The sequence below is a fragment of the Monodon monoceros genome, unplaced genomic scaffold, assembly GCF_005190385.1.
Source record: "Monodon monoceros isolate NGI ecotype Baffin Bay Population unplaced genomic scaffold, NGI_Narwhal_1 Super_Scaffold_13, whole genome shotgun sequence".
NCBI lineage: Eukaryota > Metazoa > Chordata > Mammalia > Artiodactyla > Monodontidae > Monodon > Monodon monoceros.
The window spans coordinates 39,466,702-39,491,694 of record NW_021703769.1 but is presented as its reverse complement, the minus strand read 5'-3'; the positions used below and the strand labels follow the sequence as shown (position 1 = coordinate 39,491,694).

At 34.5% G+C, this 24,993-nt stretch overlaps 1 protein-coding gene across 3 annotated transcripts in view; it reads left to right on the top strand.

Moving 5' to 3' along the window:
* The window catches only part of ESF1 (ESF1 nucleolar pre-rRNA processing protein homolog), a 57,641-nt gene that overhangs the window by 3,425 nt on the left and 29,223 nt on the right, over window positions 1-24,993 (top strand). For all 3 annotated transcript variants that reach the window (XR_003793198.1, XM_029220981.1, XM_029220982.1), the window contains exons 3-9: window positions 3,630-4,030; window positions 4,644-4,757; window positions 6,762-6,862; window positions 7,862-8,014; window positions 10,521-10,635; window positions 12,313-12,460; window positions 17,586-17,747. Coding sequence is in view for 2 of the 3 variants with exons in the window: in XM_029220981.1 (XP_029076814.1) it covers window positions 3,630-4,030; window positions 4,644-4,757; window positions 6,762-6,862; window positions 7,862-8,014; window positions 10,521-10,635; window positions 12,313-12,460; window positions 17,586-17,747 (1,194 nt within the window). In the remaining variant the exon portion in view is untranslated. The remainder of the gene's footprint in view (window positions 1-3,629; window positions 4,031-4,643; window positions 4,758-6,761; window positions 6,863-7,861; window positions 8,015-10,520; window positions 10,636-12,312; window positions 12,461-17,585; window positions 17,748-24,993) is intronic.

Genomic DNA, 24,993 nt, shown 5'->3' with positions numbered 1-24,993 from the left:
GGACAAGGGATGCAAGTCTGGTTACTGAAAGTGGAGGATAAGATCAGGCTGGGAACAGCAGCAAGGTTGGCTTGATGCTGAGTTTGTGAGCGAAGTTAGTCTAGTATCCTTCAAATTTCACTAGATTTAGGGCATTAGATTAATATAACATATCCATATAATCCTCGGGGTTGATTTTACAGAATCTTTTGGCATATCTTTTTAAATTTAATTTTCTCAGTAACCATGAGAAATTAGGATATATTCTTTAGGAAATAAGTGATCTATGTGAGGATACACAGAGCTGGGCCAGTAACTCAGGTCTTTGACTCTTTCTACCCCACCATGTTGTTTGCTGTAATTTACATTGGCTCCACAGTCTAGAAAAAGCATTATCTGTAAGTAGAGATCAAGTGATTCCACCAGCACCATCTTTTTTTCTTTATTCATTCATGACTTATCATTCCAGCAAGTACTGTGTACAAGGGGCTTTTTAAGTGCTATGAGGTAAAGATGATGTAGGGAGTTGCAGTTTAATATTATGTATCATTTTAAAATGTTGATGACCAGCACTTGCACTCCTAGAATTTATTTTAAGTAAACAATTGGGCATGTGTTTAAAGAATTGTGCATTATAGCATTGTTTTTAAAATTTTTTAAATGGTAACATAAATCATTAGGGGATTGATTAAATAAGTTATGGCATATACAAATATGTTCATGACATACGAAGTTTTAAAAATAGGTTACATGGGAATTCCCTGGTGGTCCCATGGTTAAGACTTTACACTTTCACTGCTGAGGGCCTGGGTTCCATCCCTGGTCAGGGAACTAAGATCCTGAAAGCCACGCGGTGTGACCAAAAAAAACCCAAAAACATAGGTTACAAAACAGAATAAATGGTATGACTAGCTACTTAAATTAGTGGGCATATCATAGAAAACAAATTTAGGGAGTTATGTACCAAAATAACCACTCAGTTATCTCTGAATGAAAAATTACTAGTCATCTTTATTTTCTTTGCTAAACCATATTTTCTTAATTTTTTACAGTGAGCATTCATTACTTTTATAATCAGAGGGAAAATGATAAAGCATTTTTTTAAAGTAGCTGAATAATAGTAGTGTTTATAGTCACTCCTGGAGCAGTACCATCTAGGAATAGAGGCAGTTACTTATTTTTCTATTCCCTCATTATTTAGAATAAGGCTTCGTACAAGGTAGGGTCTGAGCAAATGTTTAGTGAATGAATAAATATTCTGAATGTAATTGATATTGTCAAAAATATTAAAATACTAGATCTCTTTAAGTCTCCCATGTATCAATTTATTATACAACCCCAAATGTGATATGTGTACCATTGTCATGTGAGAAGATGTCATATGTCAGGTGATACTCAAACATTTTTTATATTAATAGTTACGTAGTTCAACATCTTAGGTAAAAAAATGTAACCACCATATCACGTTTGTGGCTTCAGGGATATTGTTTAGAACAAGCTAATATTTTTAATTAAAAACAATTCAGCTTCATGAAAAATATCAGTGACAGGCAAAAGTCATGAAAATTGTATAGTAATAAACTGATGTTTGAGAAATATTGCAATACTAGATAGAGCTGTGTCCCCAAGGTGTTATTTTAAGCAGCTTGCTTAAAAGTGAATTCTAATGCTTATCTAATAGTAACTTTCTTTCACTATCATGGTGGTGTTTTTCTGATCCCATTTATAGAACTTACGATAATGCCTTTTTTTGGCTTTTTCACATCTACTAGTTATCTTTTATTACTCCCCCCTCTTGTGGTACTAAAATAAAGCTCAGTTCCTATTTTCCTCCTAACAAAACTCCTTTTCATTTGGTCTCAGGTCGGGCATCTTTTTGAAGCCTTCCTTATTATAAATACCTCTCTGCCGGCAAATTTAGGTGTTTCTCTCTGTGGTGCTTCAGAACATAATTTCATAAATCAGTAAATAATTTCTTTTGTTTATGAGCTCATGAAGAGCATGGGATCATGTTATAAATCATCTCCCTTTCTGGTCCCCCCAGCTCAATTCTTTGTACATAGTACTCAATATTTGGTCAGTGAATGACTATTACAAGATTATAGGACCACTTACAGGCTCTATCCACTTAGAACCTGTGAATCAGAAACATAAACTCCAACTTAAAGATGAATAAGATATATAAGATATATATATACTCACACAGATATGCACAGAATAGATAGAAGCATATGATTGTTTTAGAAATAGGAAATCAGTCCTTTCTGTGTATAATGAGGGCCAAAAAAAACCCAGTTTAAGGTGAAACCAGTCTTTCACTCATATATTGCTAACCATAAGTCAGTTGCAAACTTTAAGATATAGCAGAAAAGTTACTATTTTGCTCTCTTCATAAGTGATCTTATCCACATCACAACGTTTGTTATTATATACAAGAATCAGTCAAAAACTTTATTTCCAGCTCAGACTTCTCTGAGCTGTAGACTCATACAGCCGATGGCCTTCTCTATATCTCCTCTTAGATGGCTCAGAGGCACTTCCAGTTCAACATATCCAAAACCAAATTCATGATATACCTCCACCAAACAAACTTGTTCTCTTCTATCATTACCTCTTTTTCTGTCTGTCCATCTAACTAGCTAGCTCCTTCTGCAAGTCAAGAAGCTAGGACTCATCTTTGATACTGCCCAGATTCCCCATATCAAGCCCCTGTCAGTGATTACTGTTGGTCTTACCTCCTGACTCTGAAAGTCAAGAGCGACTCACTACTCTACATCTCTACTGCCACCAACTTAGTGCTACCTTCATTTCTCACCAGGAATACTGTACTAACCTTTTAATTCTTTTTCACATCTACTCTTAACTCCCTCAAGTTTTCTACATCGTTGCTGAGGTGATCTCAATATGCAAATCTGATGATGTCCCTCCTTCTGAAAATAGCAGTGGCTTCTCATATGTTTTTACGATAAAGTCCAAAGCTACATGGCACCTGCCTAACTCTTCAGTTTCATTTTCTACTTGACTTCTGTACAAGAAGACTTCTGGCTATCTGTAATCCAGACATGCTTGCCAGCTTTTTTCTATTAGTGGATCTTTACATATGCTTTTCTTGCTATTTGGAACATTTCCTTCATCTATTAGTCTAACCCTGACTACTTAATTCCTCTTCATCCTTCTAGTAGCAACTCGTTTATCACTTACTTAGGGACCCCTATTTTGTGCTCTCATAGCACCTTGTAACATTTCTTCTTGGCACTTATCCTAGTTGTAATTTCATTTTTTTATGTGCATTGATTTGATGGATTTTATTTGATCAATAACTGTCCATCTATCCTCTTCACCTGACTGGAAGCTTATTGAGGGCATTGATTGCTTCCCTTTTGCCAATGGTAGTATGTTGAGTACCTAGCACAGAGCAGACACTCCATAAATATTGAATGAGTATATGAATCTACTTGTGTGATCTGGGTATATATTAAGATTTCTATTAAATAACTTGGTTAGGCATGAATTTTGCCAAATTTATATTTTCCTTCAGTCTGTTTCATAGAAATTATATTTTCACTGGATTTGAGGTCAAAATAACTTGGATTTAATTTAATTCAGTGTTTATGTTTTCTTAATTTCTCCCACCTTTGACCTTTTTGCAGTGATTCCATTCATAATGGCAAGAGACAGTGATGGTCATGAAAACTCAGCAAGTGGTAAAATGTTTGACAAAGAAGCTCTGGAGGAAGATTCAGAAAGTGCTAGTGAAATAGGAGGTGATGAAGAATCTGAAGATGAATTTACAGGCATTTGTAGAGCTGTTGCTGCTGATCTTCATGATGATGATGATGATGGAGGGAATGAAAATGATGAGGAGGAAGATGAAGATGAGGATAGTGAGGATGATGATGAAAGTGACAGTGGCCCCGATCTTGCGAGGGGCAAAGGAAATATAGAAAGTAGTTCTGAAGATGAAGAAGATATGGCATATTTACTTCCAGAGGAATCTGGTTTTGAGCATGCTTGGAGAGAATTAGATAAAGATGCTCCTCGGGCTGATGAGGTGACCTTTTGCATAAATAAGATTATTTGTCAAGAGTACAGTAGAAGTAGCTGTTATAGATGGTAGGATTGATGTCATTAAATTAACAAGGAAAAGCTTTATTGGTAAATAATACTCTTGATGATGATTCTGATTAAAACTTCTTGATACAGAATATACCTATATAAAGTACATGTCTGTCCAAGCAGATAGGGATGAACTTCTATATAAATAATTAAAAGTCAAATGACATTTTTAGAAAATTCTTGTTTTAACTAGGAGTTTATATTTCAATTCCTACTGCACCTATTAGAAATGCTGTAGATTAATATACTCAACTTTCCTACTTATGGGTGGCAGAATAGCTTAACAAACTTGGTGGTTAAAGAATCAGCTTGTCATCATATTCTGATTCAAGAACTAAGAACCAAGTAAGAGAAAGTGCTTTTCTGTTGACAGTTTTACTTTTGTGTGACTCATCTGAAGTTTTCTTTTACATATTGAAACCACTTAAATACTGTATTAATGATTTCAGGATTTGGGGAAAAGAAGGCATTATATTTTTACTATCTTAATTTTGCAAGCATTGGGAATGATATAGATTATATCATATTTAATTTTTCTCATTTCTTAGATTACGCATCGATTAGCAGTTTGCAACATGGACTGGGATAGATTGAAGGCAAAAGATTTGCTGGCTTTGTTCAATTCATTTAAACCTAAAGGAGGTGTTATATTTTCTGTAAAGGTGAGAATTGATTTTATTTTGAAGTAAATATTTCTAAGCATTCTAAGTTAAATCTTGTTTTTTAAAGTCATAGTTTTCCTTCTAAGGAAAATAATCTGGAAGTTGTCCAATACAGTTAAGGCACAAAACTGATGTAATAGGTATGAAAGTAAGAAAGGAAGAGGTGAAATTATTGCTCGGTTATATTATTGTGTTTAATTAAAAAAAACAAAGAAATCAACTGAAAAGCTGTTATAATAAAGCTCAGTAAAGGGACAAGGTATAAGATAAATATTTTAAAAAATGCTTCATTACTAGAATTAGCAAGAAGAAAAATTAGCAGCAGAAACATATAAAAGCCTTAGAAATTACCTTAAACAATATGACCTATATGAAGTAAGCTGTTACACTTGATAAATAATACTTGAAAAACTTAAATTTTGAGATACCATATTTGTAGAGAGCCCGTGTAGGTATTAAGACTCTAGGCTTTGTAGTATGACAGACCTATATTCAAATCTTGATTCTGATACATGCTGTATGATCTTGTGCATTTTATTGATTAATTTCTCAAATGTCTTTTCTCCTCTAAGTAGATATAACAGTAGTATTTCTTAAGGTAGTGGTAAGGATTAAATGAAAAGAAGATCATGCTAAGTATTTAGTACAGTGCCTGAAACAGCTCTAAATTACTACTGTTCAGTTTAAATATTTAAGATGTCAGTTCTGCAGTTTTAGTATAGTTTCAATCAAAGTCTCAGTTCAAATGAAAGTTAAGAAAAAGGTTACCATTAATCATCTAAGAGAATAAACAAGTGAGAATGACTCACAAGTTTTTGAGAAATCATACCAGTATAAAAGGATTCACCCTACCAGTTAACAATATCTCAACATTTTATAATGCTACAGAATTTAATAGCTTTGGGTAAAAGTACAGGGACAACTTGATGCAATAGGTAGATAGAAGAGTTTGTATGATAATTTAGAACAAAATAAACTTCTTGAGTACATGGTATTGGAACAAACGGACAAGTCCTTGTGTTGGAGAATTTAGTGCAGGTCCTTGTAATAGCCCCAAATGATAGCCAGATGAAATGAAGAAAAAAATTTTAAAATTACTGGCAGAATAAAATAGAATGGTATTTTTGTTAAATCTTGTGTTTTAGGAGATGGGTAGTAGGAATCTCTGGACTTACAAAGAGGAAAAAAAATACAAAGAATCAACAGATGTAAGCATATATACTAAACACTTCTGCATTGAAACCTATTTTATGCAACTTAGATTAGTAAGAAAAACTTGGATCCCCTAGTGGATAAATTAGATATTTCAAACAACTCAAAAAAGTGTACATTAGTTAATAGATAAATATTAAGCCCCGTTGTATCAAAACAATGCAGATTAATACCATTATACTTCTTGAATCTCAAAAGTGGCCAAGATAGAAAAATACCAAATCTAGGCGAGTGTGACTCCTTCTTATACCAAGACTATATATAACCTGTGTGATAAGATTGTCATCAGTTCTTTTTTATTTAAAGAATTTCTTTAAAAGAAAGCATTGGATAAACGATATGATTTTAGGGATAAGTTAGGTGTTACAAAATTATGTTTCTTCATTGTTTTATATATTTCTTTAATCATTTTAATATATCTCATTTAAATTATTTAATCCAATCATTTTTCACACGTGTGTGTGTGTGTGTCTGTGTGTCTGTGTGTTTATGTATCATTCCTTGAACTTAGAATCTTGTTTCACTTTTCTTAATTTTTCCCTTAGAGCCCAGAATGTATGGAGGAGATATTCTATTTTTGTTCCCAAGCCCACATCTGTTAATCCCTAGCCAAAATGACTATTTTTAAGATTATTCCTGAGGATGCTTTAGCTTCCTATAGTGGGTTTGGAAGTGAAGCATTCTTGCTGTTTTCATTGAGTCCAGTTGTTTAGAGTTCCTGACCTTGACAGGTCTGTATATTATAAGAAAAGGGAAATATAAATTACATTAATCTTATTTTTTTGTGTTTAGATATATGCTTCAGAATTTGGAAAGGAGAGGATGAAGGAAGAGCAAGTTCAAGGACCAGTAGAGTTATTAAGCATTCCTGAAGATGCCCCTGAAAAGGACTGGTATTAAAACACTCTAGAAAATAAAACTAAACCTCATGAGTTTGTGTCACTAGTTCAGAATTCTGGTCACTTTAATAGTTGGGACTAAAGTTTACACTTGTGCCATTCATGGTTAAAACAGGTTTCAAAGCAGGTTAAAGTCTGTCAGAAGTGGCACACTATTCCAGTAACATTTTTTTGTGTGTATTTGTATTTCTATATTCATGAAAATTATTATTGCAGTTTTAAAAACATGTCATGATTAAACTGATTTAGAGGTCTCAGCCTCATTGCCCTGAATCAGTAAGTTTTGCTTTTTTTCTGAGATGTTGCTTTTTATGTAAATGGCATTGAAACTATTTGCCTTCAAATTATGTAATTTCTCTTATTTAAGGATTAAATAGAAAAATACAAGAATAGTAGAAAAAGTTCTTAATCATCGTAATGTAGTATAGAAAAAAGTTTAAGGTAGTTTTTAATCCACTAGGTGGAGCTATATGTGCACTTAATAAAAATTGGTGGCAAAAGAGAGCAGATGAAGACCCTCAAAGAATATGCTGTAGTTAAGTAAGTTGAATTTACACCACATAGACTTGACAACACCTGAATAAAGTTTTACAAGATCAGTAATTTCTTTATAATAAAAGCTAATGCTTTCCTAGAATATTTTATAATACAGTGATCCTCTCGAGTGGTATTACTTGAGAAGGCTGTATGTGATAGCAAAACAAACAAAAAAATAGCTATTCTAAGAATTACAATCACAGGTAAGCACATGTAGTTCTTGCTTTCCTTTTCTAGATAGCAAATTCCAGTCAAAATCCCTGGTCTGTACCTGTCAAAATAATAAATTGGGCTTAAGTATTTAATGTTCATGAAGGCAAAATCATAAAGGAAGGTTGGATTGGAATAAAAACCAGTTTGTAATATTTTTTCTTGGAACAATTACATTTATTTTTTAAAGGGAGAGAGTATTTGTGTTCCTGTTTAAGTAAGCCTAATGAGTTTTTCCCCTTTTAGGACCTGTAGAGAAAAACTGAGAGATTATCAATTCAAACGACTGAAGTACTATTATGCGGTAGTAGACTGTGATTCTCTTGAAACAGCCGCTAAAATTTATGAGGATTGTGATGGCCTGGAATTCGAAAGTAGTTGCTCGTTCATAGATCTCAGGTAATCTAGTGTGTGTTGTACCAATTTAATCTTGTAGCACAACATGATTATAAGAATTGAAATATTAGAACTGGTAGTGCTCTCTGTCCTTTCACATTCTAAGAGGATTTTTTGCTTTTGGTGAACTCTCTTGTAGAACATCACTCTTAAGAAAGAAAACTGGAATGAGAAAATGCTAAAGTATTAGGTATGAGTCACCACACATTTATGTCCTTTCAGATATGTCAAATATGTTTTTAGGATGATGGGTTTTTTGTAGCTATTTCTTTGCAGCTCTCTTTTAGAACTAGGAACCAGGGTGAAGTAACTTTTTAAAAAGCATTGAGGTGGAGGCAAAGGAATTTACTTGTAATAAACTAGTATCTCTTGATCTGTGCCATCCAATACAGTAGTCAGTAGTCATATCTGGCTTATTTACATTTATTTAATTAAAAATTTTAAAAAGCTTAAACTCATTTGCTTAGTCACACTAGGCACATTTCAAGTACTTAATGACCACATGTTGGACAGAACAAATACAGAACTTTACCATCATCACAGAAAGTTCTGTTGGGCAATGCTGCTCAGTGAATGGTGTTGCTGGCTTTATCTTCAGACTTGGGCATTATTTCCACCACGTACTCAGGCTATACTGACCCAAGCTGAAAAACCTTAGGTGTTTGGGAATGTCTGTTCTAAGGAAACCGGGAAGCCGAACTACTGTACCATTTTATCATTAGCCTAGTTCTTTGAACCCAGTGAACCATTTTACTGTGACATTTTCAATAGAAATCACTTGTTTGTATCCAGGTTTGTTAGCGGCTTTGTTCTCAAAATGAAATATTTTATGGAAAAAAAATGCATCAATTGATAATCACTGTGGCTTTCACACTTCAAAAGCATTCCAACTTGTAGAAGAATACAAGTAAAATTTTTTTTTTTTTTTTTTTTTTTTTTTTGCGGTATGCGGGCCTCTCACTGTTGTGGCCTCTCCCGTTGTGGAGCACGGGCTCCGGACGCGCAGGCTCAGTGGCCGTGGCTCACGGGCCCAGCCGCTCTGCGGCATGTGGGATCCTCCCGGACCGGGGCACAAACCCGTGTCCCCTGCATCGGCAGGCGGACTCTCAACCACTGCGCCACCAGGGAAGCCCACAAGTAAAATTTTTTGTATTGATAATTTAGGGTAAGAGTTTAGCCTGCTTAAGTATATAGCATGAAGGGCATATCTCATCAAACAAGACATTTCCTTCTCTTTTCTGTTAACAGTTTCAAAAGGAGGTACTTGTTTTGGATATATAAATAGTAGTTACCAAACATTTGTTAGAATGTCAAACTCTGCGTATCATGAGTTCATGTTCTCATGTTCTTTTCAGGATCATTTTATTCTTTCTGTTTCCTTTTTGGGACATTTTTATGCAGTATTAGAATAAGCTCTGGCAGTACCTAGAAAATAAGATCAATGACCATGGAAAAACTTATATTCCCTGTTTTATTTTGTCATATATAATTTTATAAAAGAAAATTGAATTTTCTGCTGCCATCCTATTATCCAAGGCAGGGGTTCCCAATCCCTGGGCCGCAGGCTGGTACTGGTCCACAGCCTGTTAGGAGCCAGGCTGCACAGTAGGAGGTGAGCGGCAGGTGAGCAAGCAAAGCTTCATCTGCTGCTCCCCATTGCTCCCTATCGCTTGCGTTACTGCCCTAAGCCTAACACCCCACCCTCACCCCCCGTCCGTGGAAAAATTGTCTTCCACGAAACCGGTCCCTGGTGCCAAAAAGGTTAGGGACCACTGATGTAGACCTAATGGACCTTAATTATTCATTCCTCCCCTCAAAAATCATTTTTGATGCAACATACAGCAGGTGCTTTTTCATGTGTGGAAATAAAATCTCCTATATAAATGACAAAACCTAAATATAATAACCATGAATCATTTCTCTTTGCTTTTTTCCTCCCACTCCTTAGCCTGATGCCTAAGAATTGTCAAACAATTACAGTGACTGATTTACATTTAACAGCTATTTATTTGTGAAAAAAATTATAAAATTGTTAAGATTTTTTTAGTCTTCAAGAATCAACCTTAAGCTTTTCCTTATTTTCAGTGACACCTCATATGTATGATACTTTATATTCAGAGCACTTACCCATTAATAATTCTATTTGATCTTCAGAATATCATATAGGAAGCCAATGACTGAGCTATCAGGAATCTAGGTCTTTTTGAAACATGAGGGACCCATGTGTGTTTACACCTGACTCATATTAACTGACTCCTAATGCAGGGTTTCTGCCTACACAGACTTCACTCAAATTTGGGGGAATTACAGATTTATAGCTTAGGAATTTCAGAAATTTTGTGCCAAGGTTATTTCTAACATTGTTTGCTTCATCTACATGTGTGTTCTGTAGAATCTCTTGTATGGTGTGTATGTATACACTATACCTAATTAGAAGAGAATCTAAACTCTGGTTGTTTATCACTGCAGCATATGTTTAAATAAATTTATTTTTTTCTTTGTTTCTTAGGTTTATACCAGATGATATTACTTTTGATGATGAGCCCAAGGATGTAGCCTCAGAAGTGGATTTAACAGCATATAAGCCAAGATATTTCACATCTGCTGCAATGGGAACATCAACGGTATTTCTCAACTTTAGAAAATATATAGCTGGACTCAATTTTTTTAAGAAAAGAGTTATTTACTTACAGCATCTTTAGAAATGGAAAGGATTCAAAATTTTAAAGCATAAGTACAAATAGAAATCAAACACAGGTGTATTTGCATTTTTATCTCCCACATGTGTTGGAACCTATTTTCAAATTTTTGTTATGCCTTTAAGCCTGAGTCAATTACCTGCAAATGTTTCTTTTTTCTCTTCTGTCTTTCCCATAGAGTGTTACTTAACTAGATTCTTTAATAAGTAATATGTTAGTTATTAATATCCTAGGGAGTAGGGGTAAGGAGGTAACAGATTACTTCAAATCACAGTTAAAACCAGTGGAAATTTAAAATAGAAACACATTTTTTCTGCAGATATGATCCAAAATTCTAAAAACAATTGAAGTAGAATAATTCAGGACTACTAGATGTCACATTAATGCTTAATAATGAACAGCCAAAAGATTTTTATTGAATTAGTTTGTTACTTAGCTGCCTAGTTTCTCTGCTCTTCTACTCCATATACCTTCTATCCACAGCTGGACTCTGCAGCAGCCATACAGGCTTCTCATTGCCTTTTTTGTGACAAGCCACTGTGCTCTTCTGAGGATAGGCTGGTGGCAGAAAGAGAGCTGCTGTATCTCACCTGCAGCCTGTGGGTACTGTGTGGCCTTAATTAGTTACTGAGTACAGGGAAACCCCACCAGTATGCAATAAGTGAAGTCTAAAAGATTCAGTCACATAAAATGTAGGATCATGTTATTTTCAAGACTGAAAAATGGGCAAGCCTATCCAGCCAGCCAGTCTGGAGTTCCTATGGTCTGGCTGTATCATCCACATCTGTTCCAGTTCCATCAGTGGTTTTGTGGTTATCAGCTCAGTCTTAATTATCAGAATAAGAATAATTCTGAATGGTGACTAGCTGGAATTTCTCTGACAATGGCAACTGTTTTAAGGATTGGATCTCTTGGTGCCCATTTTGTTGTCCTGAACTGGAAAGATTAGCCTGAGGGGGAAAAACAGCAAGGATGTGGGACCTGCCCTATGATGAAGATTAAACCTCTAACTGGACTCTGAGAATGGGGGCTACATAGAAGACAGGAGCCAATCACAAGATCGATGATGTTATAGATGAATTCCTGTGTTGTGGGGGTTTACTGTACTTCCAACAAATAGATGCCTTTTTCATCAGTGGCTCTTAATCTCTTTTGGAAAATGGACCACACTGAGGTTGTGTTGAAAGCTTTATCAGCAAATTTCAGACAGTTTGTAGACCTCCTGAAATGCCTAGAACTCCAGGTGAAAAACATGTCTTGACTCATTCATAATAATGTTACTTTTTCACTAGTGCATTTTCTTGTTTCTTTTCACCACAATCAGTCCATACACTGATGAATTTTTACTCCAAATAATAGAGTACCTTGCATATAGTAAAGAGTTAGGAGGATGAAGGCACAGGTTAATTGAAATGGTTCCCTTTCCACAGGTAGAAAACTTTTCATTAAGCATGTTATTTATTATTTGTTTTAGCACGTCTTAACTTTTTTAGTTTACTGTTAAACATACAAATTAACGATAAATATTCTTTAACAAGTTTGGGTTGCTGACATTTCCATTTTTATTTTATTTGTTGTTTTTTTCTTATTCATTGGTGAAAGGTGGAGATCACTTGGGATGAGACAGATCATGAAAGAATTACAACACTCAACAGGAAGTTTAAAAAGGAAGAGCTTTTGGACATGGATTTTCAAGCCTACTTAGCTTCCTCTAGTGAAGATGAAGAAGAGATAGAAGAGGAGCTACAAGGTACTGTTCATCTTTTGGTGTTCTACATTTGTAAGCATTTGGATACCTAATCTAGACTTACTAATGGAAATAAGTTTGACAGTAGCTTAAAAGGGAATATCAAACTAATCTTCAAACTGTCTGTGAAGCAAGCTCACATACACAGTATTATATACACCTTTAGATAGTAATTGAAATTTTTTGTTTAAAGGTATTTTCTTAGCCTGAATTTCTTTAACCAAAAACTCTTTGAAACCCTGACCTCACAAAAAACGTCTGGCCTTTTAGACTAGTCATGATTGTTGTAGTAATGCAATCACTTAAACTAGTAAAATGCTTTATTACCCCCCCCTTTTTAAACTAAGAACTTCTTTTGGATTATTTTTTACATTCCATTTTTCTGCTCAATTAGTTTACAAAGTAGACTCTTTCTGTCCATTTAGTGATTATCCTAGAAATCATGACTTGTGTCCTTATTAAAGTTTAATGCTAATTAATATTTTTACCCTCCTAGAGAATATAAGGAATCTTAAAACAACTTTTATGCTATTCTGTATATTGTAATTCTTAAGTCCCATAGGACATTAATATTACTCTTTTGTTTAAATTTACCCACATTTTCCATACTACTTTTGCTCCTTATTCTTTCCTAAATCTCATACTTCTGTCTGGGATCATTTTCCTTCTGCCCTAAGTATATCTTTGATAATTTCCAGTAGTATCTACTGGTGTCAAGTTCTTGAATTTTAGTTTACTCTAAAAATTTCCTTTTTGCCTTATTTGTGAAGATATCTTCACTGGTAAAAAAATTCTAGGTGGACAGTCCTCCTGTCTCCACATTGAGGATAATATCCTGCTGGCTTCTGGCTTCATTGTTGTTTTTGAGAAGTCAGCCGTCAGTCTACTTTTTTCAGTCTTTTGAAGGTTGCCTGGATTTTATTCGTTGACTGCTTTTAAAGTTTTCTCTTCCTTTTTGTTTTTCTGCAGTTTTAATATGAACTAAGAATAGATTTTTTTACTTTATTGTGCTTGGGGTTGGTTGGGTTTCTTGCATTTGTGGCATGGTATCTTTCAATCAGTTTTGGAATGTTCTCAGCCATTATCTGTTCAGGTATTTCTTCTCCCCTCTCCTCTGGGACTCCAATTAAATATATGTTAGATCGTTTCACTGTAACTTCCATGTTGTTTCTCTCCTGTATTTTTTATCTATTGTATTTCTGTGTTGCTTTCTGAATATTTTTTCTTACCTATCTTCCAGTCCACTAATTCTCTTTTCAGCAGTGTTGAATCTGCTGATGGACTGTTCATTGAGTTAATTTTGATTATTATATTTTTTTACTTGTAAAAGTCCAGTTTGACTATTTTTCAGGTCAGCAATATCAACTTTTTAATGTTTTTTACTCATTGCAGTTATTTTCAGTGCCTTCTTTTATTTCTGTAAACAGAGGAAACATGTTTTTGTAGTGTATGTCTGATAATTTCAGTATTTATTTCAAATCTTTTGGAGTTGATTTCTGTTACTTTACAAGATACTTCTCCTGTTCACTTGTATGCCTGGTTAACTTTTTGTGCCGGTTTGATATTTGAGGTGAGTGTGTCTCATCAGAGAGGACTTTCATTTACTCTGGTCATTCTGGAACCACATCACTCCAAATTTTAAGACTTGAGGTTCCCTGGACCTAGTGGGCAATGCAAGTCTGTGTGAGAGCTAGTTTACTTCTGGTTGACCCTTGCCCTCGAGTATATCCTTTTGGGTCCCTACTGTGGGACCCAAATGTGGGGGTACCAGCTGGTTCTTTAACTTTTGTCTTCTTAGCCTGCCAGGCTGCCAGAACTGTAGGTTAGTCTCACAGCTGTTTCTTTGGTAGATCAGTACATGCACTCAGGGCAAATAGGTCTTGAACACTGGGGTCATCTCTCTGATCACCATCTTCTCCTTGATTTTGACTTGGTAATTCTTCACTCATTTGTCAGTTCTTTGAAGTTTTCTTTTTTTCTTTTTTAAATCCCTCTGAATCTTTTAAAAAGATTTTTTTAAACACTTCATCCAGCTTGATGTCCTCAGTAAAATGGTTGGTCTGAAGTGTACCTAGCTTCCCATTAATGGAAGCAGAAGTTCTCAGATTGTCTATATCTTTATCTAAAAATTTTTTTGACGATTAAAATGATCGATGGTGTATTTTAAAATTATGTATGTTGTTTGCTTAAAATAGCTCATTTTTTAAAAATAGGGCCAAAAAACCCCTTTTCCCTTATATTGGATCTGGCTCTGTTTGGAAATTTGGTTGCTTGATTGTAATTTCTTATTAGTTTTTGGTTGATACTCTCTCCCAGATACCTTCACACTTTCATTTTTGTTTATTAGATGAATTCTCAACCATGCACAATTATGAGTAAGATAGAATTATGTGCTGACAGCAAATGAAGAACCATAAAAGTTAAACATAAAGTATTTTAAATTAGCAGGAGTGAATATTCTTACTTTTATTTATAGCCTGACATTTTTCATACCTGTCCTTTTGGTTTTTCTTTTGCATATATATTGTTTTTATAATTTACAATTTTATAAATGTGAAATTAAATAAATCCTAAAATGCTTCCTTAGTATTATCATAGGACCATTAAACCTTAACTTTCTTAAGATCCTATGATTTTAGGCTATTGAAGATACTGCTTCACTGATCTAAGTTTTTCATAAAGTATTACTCTTGAGCTCTGTTTACGCATTGAATGGAGAATCATGTTTAATCATTCCAGTTTCTTTGTTCAGAAATCTCATATTAATAAAACCACATAATTTCTTAGGTATCTAATAGTCTTTGAAAAAGTATATGATTTGCAGTGGTAGTTATATGGACACAAAAGCCTTCACATTTAAGGCCTTGATGGCTGTTGCTTGTTAATTTCTTTGGCATTCCAAACAGTTGAGTGACCATGTTATTTTTAGTGTATACAGAACAGCTGAGTCTTTCTCAAATAGCCTTTACATTTTTTACCCCCATAGATACACTAATTTATCTACATTTTCTTTTATTTATATACCTGTATGGTCATTTAACACTTTTCTGAAAATTCTGGATAGTTTTTCTTTAGTAGCAGCTCTAAGATAAAGGAAAAAAGATCATTCCGTGTATTCTTAAGAGGATTGAATACAAGTTTTTCAAATAGGTTTTCTTTGTTTGCTTTGGGAGAACTTAACTAGATTTTGAAATGACATTATTGAATACATTAGGGCAGTAAATATTATGGGAAGATAACCATTAATTTGTCAATATATTTTTGTTAAGGTCTTGGGCTTTGCTGATTCAAATCCTGACTTCACCACATAGTGAAGTTACTTAGGTTAGGTTTTCTTAGCCCTCAAGCCTTTTCTTTCCAAAGGTATGAAATGAGGATCATAATAGTACCTGCTCATGGTTGGAAAAATTGAGATAATATATGTAAAGTCTTAGCATACTACCTCATGTCATATGTCTTTACCTTTAAAACTTTAAGGATTAATGGCTTTTTGTTTGAAATATACTAATTAACTTTTTTAAAGCATGCATTTTAATTTTTCTTCAGTATTTTAATTAATTGCAAAGTCACTTTAATCTATAGTTTAGTACCTCTGATAGATACATTTAGTATATTTGAATGCCTTAGAGTTACTATATGTTCCTGTTGTAGTTTATAAGAGATTATACCAGGGTTTCTTACATTTACAGTTAATTTTTTTCGCCTTTTATATTATTAAGGCTTTCACAAAGCTTTGTCCTTGAATTGGGAAAAAACAGACTTCCATGAGTTAACCCACATTTTAGAGTTTCAGAAAGTAAAATTTTAGTACTGGAAAAAAATCAATTTAAAGTAGGCCATCAGAGACTTACCACTAAAATTTCAACCTGGAAGGAGCTTGCTTCTAATTATATTTTCAGAAGTAAGCTTTTAATAGAAAGAAATACATTGCCATTTTGTTAATGTGTTCCTGATGTTTTATCCATTGAATTAGGGGATACATGACAGAATTCCATCCAACATTATTATTGTGGCACAAAGCACAAACAGGAAAAAAATGAATTTCAGCTGTTTGAGTGAAAATGTAAAAGTGTGATAGGATGGAAAGAATGTCGTGGACTATTTTTTATTCATTTAGAGAAAAAAACTATAAAAACATTTACTTAACCAATTTTTTTCACATCACCTTTTTGAAAATGTAAGGACAGTCTGTTAACATTGATGTTTCACAGCTGAATGCTTAATAATGTCAGACATATTTAGTGACCAGTTAGCCGTAGCTCATAGAAGGGAGGGTCTTCTGTATGCTACTTCTAAATTTTCCTATACTGGGGACATTTAGTCAATTCAGTAAGTATGTTTTGCATTAAAACTCAGGTTCTTAATTTCTGTTTTTGACTTGGAGAATTACAGTGGAAATATAGAGCAAACAAACTTTTCATGTGTTAGTTTTCTTTCGTATTTTTTGCCCATGAATTTTATACTGTTCTGTTGTATTATAATTATTTTTATGAAATTAGGAAATGTAAACGTGAATATTTTCCACATGAGGAAATTAATTGCACAAACTTCTAATTTATTCATTTTTATTCTTAATGTATTAATGAGATCCTGAGAGTAAGCATGCTTGCTCACTATCAAATGGAAAGGACACATTATTCTTTGTTTTGGATTACAGGCAACTTCCTTTATCTGTATCATCAGCATGAATGGCTAAATCCATTTATCAGATGCATCTCAACACTATTCAGGCTCCTTTTATTGACCATACATTTTAAAGCCACACTGTTGGATGGTGGGAGACATAAAGAGGAAAAAAGTGCCATCCCTGCTATCTTGCTTGTAGGGTGGAAAAGTCTAAGGATGTTACATGACTACAGGATTATTTTGAAATATGAATTTTAATAAAAAGAGATTCCCAAGTGTAATATTGTGACCATGCTAACTTATATTGCAACTGATTTTTATCATAAACAAGACCTAAGTCATTTAACTCATTTTGTATTAAGAAATTTAAGTCTGATTTTGATATTCTATTGTTATAGTGTATCTGACATTGTTTAGAAGGGTGCTGCAGTGACTGAGATTAAACACTGAAGTTAGAAGTAAATTATTTCTGTGTATTAAATGAAATTGATCTTTTTGTTAGGTGATGATGGAGTCAGTGTAGAAGAAGGTGGGAAAACAAAAAGAAGCCAGAAGGATGATGAAGAACAAATTGCTAAATATAGGCAGCTCTTGCAAGTTATTCAAGAAAAAGAAAAGAAAGGCAAAGAAAATGATATGGAAATGGAAATTAAGTGGGTTCCAGGTAAGAATTAGATACTAACTAAATGTTCACTTGTTTTCCTTCGTTTGGGGATGTTGGATATAAAAGAAAAGAAGATCAACTCTTTGGAAACATAAACTTTAAAAAATCACATTTTCAAGGAGTGTTTTGGTGAGGAAGATAACATGATATCTCCATGCATGATTTAATTCACTTTAGCACCAGCGTTTTCTACTCCTGTGGCTTATTCTTTGTCTCTTTAATTTACTAACTACAAATTATCCATTTATAAAAGTAGACCTTTCCTAGGTTTGATTCCAGTATTCTCAGGTTATAGAAATTTGAATCCAGGCACCATGTATTCTAAAGTCATTGAACTTTTTTTCAAAATATGTTATTAATAAGTGGACTTTTCTCCAGTAACTGCTACTAGACTTTAATTAGTGAGGTTTCACTAACACAAAATATGTAATACATAGTTTTCCATCTCAATTGTGCAATGTTTGAGTATTTTTGAACAAAGAAGTATAGCATCGTAAGTGGTTTTTATAACTGCCTTGAAGAGTTCAATAACCCAGTACTAGTACAATAACATTAAAACCATGTCAAAGCTAAACAAAGAGAAAGCTAGGATAAAGGAGGGTTGTTTTCTAGCATATGCATTTTTTCTTAACCATCCTGGGCAAATCAGCATGTACCTTTGCAAATAATGTGGGTTGTTTTTTGCAAATTACTGCTTTTTACATATATGTATATCTTTTAAAGGTAGGTATAATTTTTGATAAGGATTCAATTCTTTTAGCCTCAATTCGTCTCTAGATGAAAAAATACTACTTATAGCACCATTGCATTAACTGTTCTATATTCAGTTACTTCTGTTTCTTACACTAGTATGTTTTTGCACTGAGAGTAAAATATCTGTTAGGTTGTTTTTATTTGAGGGGGCGGAAACTAGGATATTTTGATATTTGAGGATTGATTGACTCTTGCAGTAAATTTATTAGGATATACACATATCTTCTGCCTATTTCTATAGGAACATAGTGCTATGTTATAACCCATTTGTTTTAAATGTTTGGCTTTTGCAGGAAGTGGTGGTAAGAAAAAATGAAGTTTAGTAGTGTTATCCTATGAACAGTGGTTGAGAGAACTCAATTAATTTAGCCTGGAGAGGAAAAGTCTAAAAAGTGACTTAATAGTTATTTTCAAGTACTTGGAGGCTGAGTATGTAAACAGAGACTTAATCTCACATACTACCTCAGAAGTCAGTGCTTTTACCAGTGGATAAAAGTTGAAGGAAAGTAGATTTCAGTGTAAGGTAAAGAGGAATTCTCTATATCATTAGGATTGTTCATCAGAAGAGCACAGAGGCTGCTTTAAGGAGTTGAGTGTCCTTTGTCAGTAAGTCTCACAATAAGGCAATACAACCATACCACTCAGAGATGTGTGAAGAAATTTTTTTATATGAGGTCCTTGGATTTATGATTCCAAGAAATGTTGAATTTTGTCTTTTAGTCAAGTATGTTGTAATTGTAGCTTAATTCTAATCTTAGAATGAGCTTATTGAATGAAGATATTTTAAATGAACATATTTTAAATTGAGGTATTCAGGTGACTATTTGAGAAAGAAGATTTAAAATAAAGTTGATTGCAGAGTTCTATATTAAATATTTTAGAGCTATATTGAGTGGGCCAGATCTAACCTTTGTCTTTATTAGTACAGTTATGTAGTGCAAATACCAAAAAGTGATACATAGGAAGATTTAAGCAGTACAGTTTTCCTAGGATAAACCTCACTTAGTCATGGTTCATTGTACTTTTTTTATATTCCTGGACTCAGTTTAGTAATGTTTCATAAAAGATTTTTGAACCTGTGTTAATGAGGAATATTTGTCTATAGTTTTCGTTTCTTGAAATGTCCTTAATTAGCTTTTGGTATCAGGGTAATGCTGATCTCATGTGATGAATTAGCAACTGTTCCCTTTTATATTTAGCAGTACATTTTTATCTTGACTTTGCTATTTGTGGATGTGATATTAATGTCATATAAAATATTTTGAAAATGTAAAATGAAAAATTAGCATCTGTAATTCCATTACCTTATTCAGCCACTGAGTGATCAGGTAGATTGTGGTTTAATTTATCATTTTTCTATTGTTGAATATTTAGTCATGTTTCTGATCTTTCATTACAATAGGCCCATGGCATTGAAAAGAAATTTGATCTAAGGCTGTTACCATTCCCAAACCCACAAATATCAGTACTTCCTTAGATCTCTTCACTTTTATCACCAGCCAAGTAATAGGCTTGCTATTTTAGGGCCTTTTACTTATAAAAACAATTTTTTAACAAAGATGCTTATTCCCACCCACCCACCCCATTTTAGAAACGTCTGTGCATGTGAGAACTTGTAGAGACCACAAAGAGAAGCTAATGCTGGCAGTCAGCCTCGCTCATCAGTTAGTAACATGACTTCCTCACTCACATAGCCGCTTTACATATGCTATGGATCAACCTGTGGTTCTCTCACAAGCTGTTAAAACTACCAGTGTCCAAGCCTCAAATTTAAAATCTCAGATGCCAAACATCTAGAATGTTATAAATAATCTATAGCTTTTTCCATATTTTAAATTATTTTCGTAGGCTAGCTTCCCAGAAATGGAATTACTAGGAAAGGACACGGACACTTTTTGTGTCTTGAGATTACTGCCAAATTGCTTTCCAAAAGGGTTGTACCGGTTTTTAATGCCTTCAACAATGATGAAAGTGCCAGTTTCATGGAATTATCATCAACATTCGCTATGTAATTTTTCCTCTTAGATGAATGAAGGAAAGTTGATATTTTGCTATATAATGCATTTTTTAAAGTCTTTAACCATAGTATTTTTGAAGGCCCCGTATGGGGTATTATTACCCTGTGAATCTTTGGTATGGATGTGCACACAAGTGCGTGCGTGCATTTTCTTTGTGTATGTAAATGTAAAGGGTCTTTTACATACTAGACATGTTAAGTGAGAAAAATGAACTACTCTTTCAGGATCTCAGTTTACTTATTTGGAAAGTGGGACTAATAATACCTTTCTTGCTTAATTTGAGATATTATAGAGTACTTTGTAAGCTACACAGTACTATTCCTGTCACACGTGTATTTTGTTGAATTTGTGTCTTAAGAAATGTATGTTCCCAGTAACAATTACCCTGAACCGCAGGACTTTTTTGATGTTATACTTCAGTAAACCACAGAGGGTCAGTATGAGATTATAGTATATCATGCATCAGTTTTTCTGTGGCTTGAATTTCCAAAATATTAAACTGCAGAAAAATAAGTACTCTTAATAATCACTAACAGTTGCTGCACTTGGCGTGGCTTGAAAGAAATTTTAGTTTAGACTGTTTAAACTTCCTATCTTTTCACGTTGGATTATACAGTGTAGTAACATTAGGAGTTTAATTCTTCGAGGGTAAGTGTTAAGGGAGGCAGATAACAGGTACATGGGTGTAACAACTGGAGTGAACTACTCTTTCTCTTGATGTTTTAGTTTCTCATGTAGGTGTGATAATACAGCGTTATTAATTGAGATTATAAATGATTAAAAATGTTGAATTTTAAGATTTTTAAGGAACTTTGTAATTCATTGTTTTGATGTGGAGTAACATTGCCCATCTCAATGTGTTGCTAATAAGGTATCTTGCCTGACTCATTTTGATGAGTAGAGAAAGTAACACATGTAATTAGCATATTGAGACTTTATCGATGAATGTGCTTCATTAGGGAATTTGTAATATACATATAAATAAAGCATAATGAGTTTTATCTCATATATTAAATAACCTCCCCTAATAATTTATGTGATAATAATTTTTTGTTGTAGATACTGCAAGCCGTGTATTTTAATCTTTGAAATTTCATCCAGAATATGAACAGATAATGACATGTTTCTTTGTCTATAATCTTAAAGGAAATTAGATATGATAAAAGTCCTCTTTTTCTTAGTTATCTCCTGATTAATAGACACAGGTGAAAAGGATGTCTGGTCTTTTTTCTACTCATCGTCCTGCAGTGCCTGAACTTTCCTTCAAATATTGAGCATATGCCAAGAACTCTAGACACCATGTGAGCAAAACATACAAATCCTTGACCTCATAAAGCTTATATTTCTGGTTAAGGGGAGACAGATAAGTCTTTAGTAAGAAAGATATTTGAGCAGAGACTAAAGGAAGTGGAGGTCGGGGGTGAGCCATGCAGAGGAGATTGTGTGAGCAGAGGGGATAGCAAGTGAGTGGCCTTGAAGCTGTGGCTTATCTAGTGTGTTTGAGGAGCAGCACAGAGAACAGTGTGACCACAGTGAGTGAGTGAAGGAGAGAATAATGGATGATGTCAGAGAGGTAATGGGGCCAGATCATGAGGGTCTTGCAGACCATTTTAAGGGCTTGAACATCTCTGAGTGAGATGAGAAACCATTGGAGTATTTAAGCTGAGGAGCAATAAGATCTGACTTGGTATTTTTCCAGTTTTATTGACATATAATTGACATATGTTACTATATATGATTAAGGTGTACAACATAATAGTTTGACTTACATATATTGTAAAATGATTACTGCAATACGTTTAGTTAGCATCCATCATCCCATAGATACAATAAAAAGAGGAGCTGACTTATTTTTAACAGGACCAATCTGGCTGCTCTACTTGAGAGTAGATTAAAGTGGCAGGGAGGGACAAAATTGGGGAGATCAGTCAAGAGGCTATTGTAATAATCCTGAGATAATAAAGATTGTGGGTTGGACAGGTTTTCAAGGGAACTTCAGAAATTCTCTTCGTCACATGTAAGATGCCTATTATATATTGAAATAGACATGCCAAGGAGATAGTTGGATATCCAGTTTAAAGTTCAGGGAAGACGTCAAGACTGGAGATATAAATTAGAGAATCTTCATTGTACAGACCTCTGTAAGTAAAGAGCACCAATGGAGTGATTGTAGGTAGAAAAGAAAAGAGGTTCAAAAATTGATCACTTGGAGTACTCCAGCATTTAGAGGTTGAGGAGAGTTGAGCAGGGACCATCCAGAGGCAGCTGGGAAGAAGCTACCTGAAGCAAAGGAGGAAATTCAGGGTTGTGGGGTATCCAGGTGCCCAAGTGAAGAATGCATTTCAGTGAGAAGATGGGTCAGTAAAATACAGACTAAGAAAAACCATGGGATTTAACAATGTAGAGACCATTGAAGAGTTTTGGTAGAATGGGGAGGATGAGCTTAATGGGGTTAGGAGAGAATGAGGAGTGTGGAATTGGAGACAGTTAGGAGAGACAACTCCTTTTTCTAAAATATTTGACGATTAGGAAGTTGCAGGCATCATCACACTTCATCCTTAAAAAAATACTTCGACATGTAACTTCCAAACACAAAGACATTCTTCTACATAAGCATGACACTTTTATCACACTAAGGGAATTTAATATCGTTAAAATAGTAGTCAAATTTCTCACTCATTCCAGTAATATTCTTTACAGTGTTTTTTCCTAATCCAGGATCAGTCAGTTTTAAAGTGTCTACAGTAGTTGACTTATAGAATACCCACAATATGGATTTGTCTGATTGTTTCCTCACAATTCAGCTGAAAAGTTTTTGGCAAGAATTTTCCATGAATGATGTTATATACTTCCCATTGCTTCACATCAGGAGGCACATAATGTCAGTTTGTCCCATTTTTTGTGCTGTTAACTTTGCTCACTCAGTTAAGGTGGTGTCCTACTGATTTTTCCATCATAAACCTCCACTTTTTCTTTTGTAACTGATAGGTAATTTGTGCAGTGTGTGAATATCCTGTTCCCCAACATTTTACTTGGTGATGTTATAGATTTTTATAGATTTATAGATCCTTGCTTGAATCAGTTATTATATTGTTAGTTGCAAAATATTGATTTTCTGTTTCTGTCATTTCTTCTACATTTGTTAGTTAGCATTCTAACTTATGCTAGTAGAACTCCCTCTAGAAGCTGGAAGGGAAAGTGAGATCAAGAGAGCATTTTTCTTTAATATGAGAGGAAATAACAGCATGCTATATTACTTTTGGGAGTGATCCACAGACAGGAAAAAATGATGCAGAGAACTACATTCTAAAGTAGGCAAAAGGAGTTGGAATGTTTTTGCTCGAGTGGAGGAACTGGCCTTTGGTAGCTCTGCATGGACATTTCATCCATTGTAACAAGAGAGAAGGGAAGGAATATGGTCACAGAGGGTAATGAGTAGAAATGGTGGTGGGAGCTTGTGGTACACTTCTATTTGCTTATATTTTTCTAGTGAAATGGGAAGTAAAGTCACCAGCTGAGAGTAGGGATGAGGTGGGGAGGGGGCGATTGTAATGATGGACCGTAGTATCTATGTTGGGTTAGGAGGGAAATGAGGGTATATTGGGGTGACGGATGGGGGAAAGGTCAGAGGATTGATGGACTGTAGGTCCCTGTGAGACAAAAGAATTGTTAGCCTTGGGGTACTAGAGAGAATAAAATGGAAGGATTGGAGCTAGTGGTTGAGGAGTAGGATACTTGAAATTAAGATTATGGTGTGTTTGCAGTTTGGGTAATGACAGTTCTAGTTATGGGGGGAGTTTCTGAGATTACAGGGAGTATGGAATAATAGTCAGTGAACTGTGAGGCACAGGGTGTTGGAACAGTCATCTCTGTGGACATTGGAATCACCAAGAATTATGACAGGGCTAGAATTGGAGAGAGTGGCAGTGAGCCAAAGCTTAGCTGTTCAAGAAGTGAGGGGTGTGACTATAGTCATTAGATCTCTGCAGTAACGGGGGAGTAGGTGGTGTAGTCTGATAACATGTTACTAAAAGTTGGGGACTTTAGGAGGAAGACCAGCCAGTGGACTGGAGTTGGCAGTGAGTAGCAAGATGGACAGACTGTGGGAGAAAAAAATTCACCACCTAGAAGAGCTGCAGGAGAAACAGTGTCCTCAGAGAAGAACCAGATTTCAGTGAGACTCAAATTAGCAAGGGAATGAATAAAGAGGATTTTGTTAATAACTATTAATGACTGATTATGATGGACTAAGGTGTAGAAATGTTCTTTTTGGGGAAGGGTGGGAATGGGAATATTCAGCATATTTTTAGGAGAAGGGATGATTTGGAAGTTGTGGACTTCTTGTGGTGACAGAAATAAATAGAGATAAAGGATATAATGAGATGAATACTGACCTCTTAAAGCTGTACTAGTGGTGAGACTGTCAGTGTCTGGGCAGATCTTGTCGGAAACACCCAGAGCTGTGGGATTCTTAG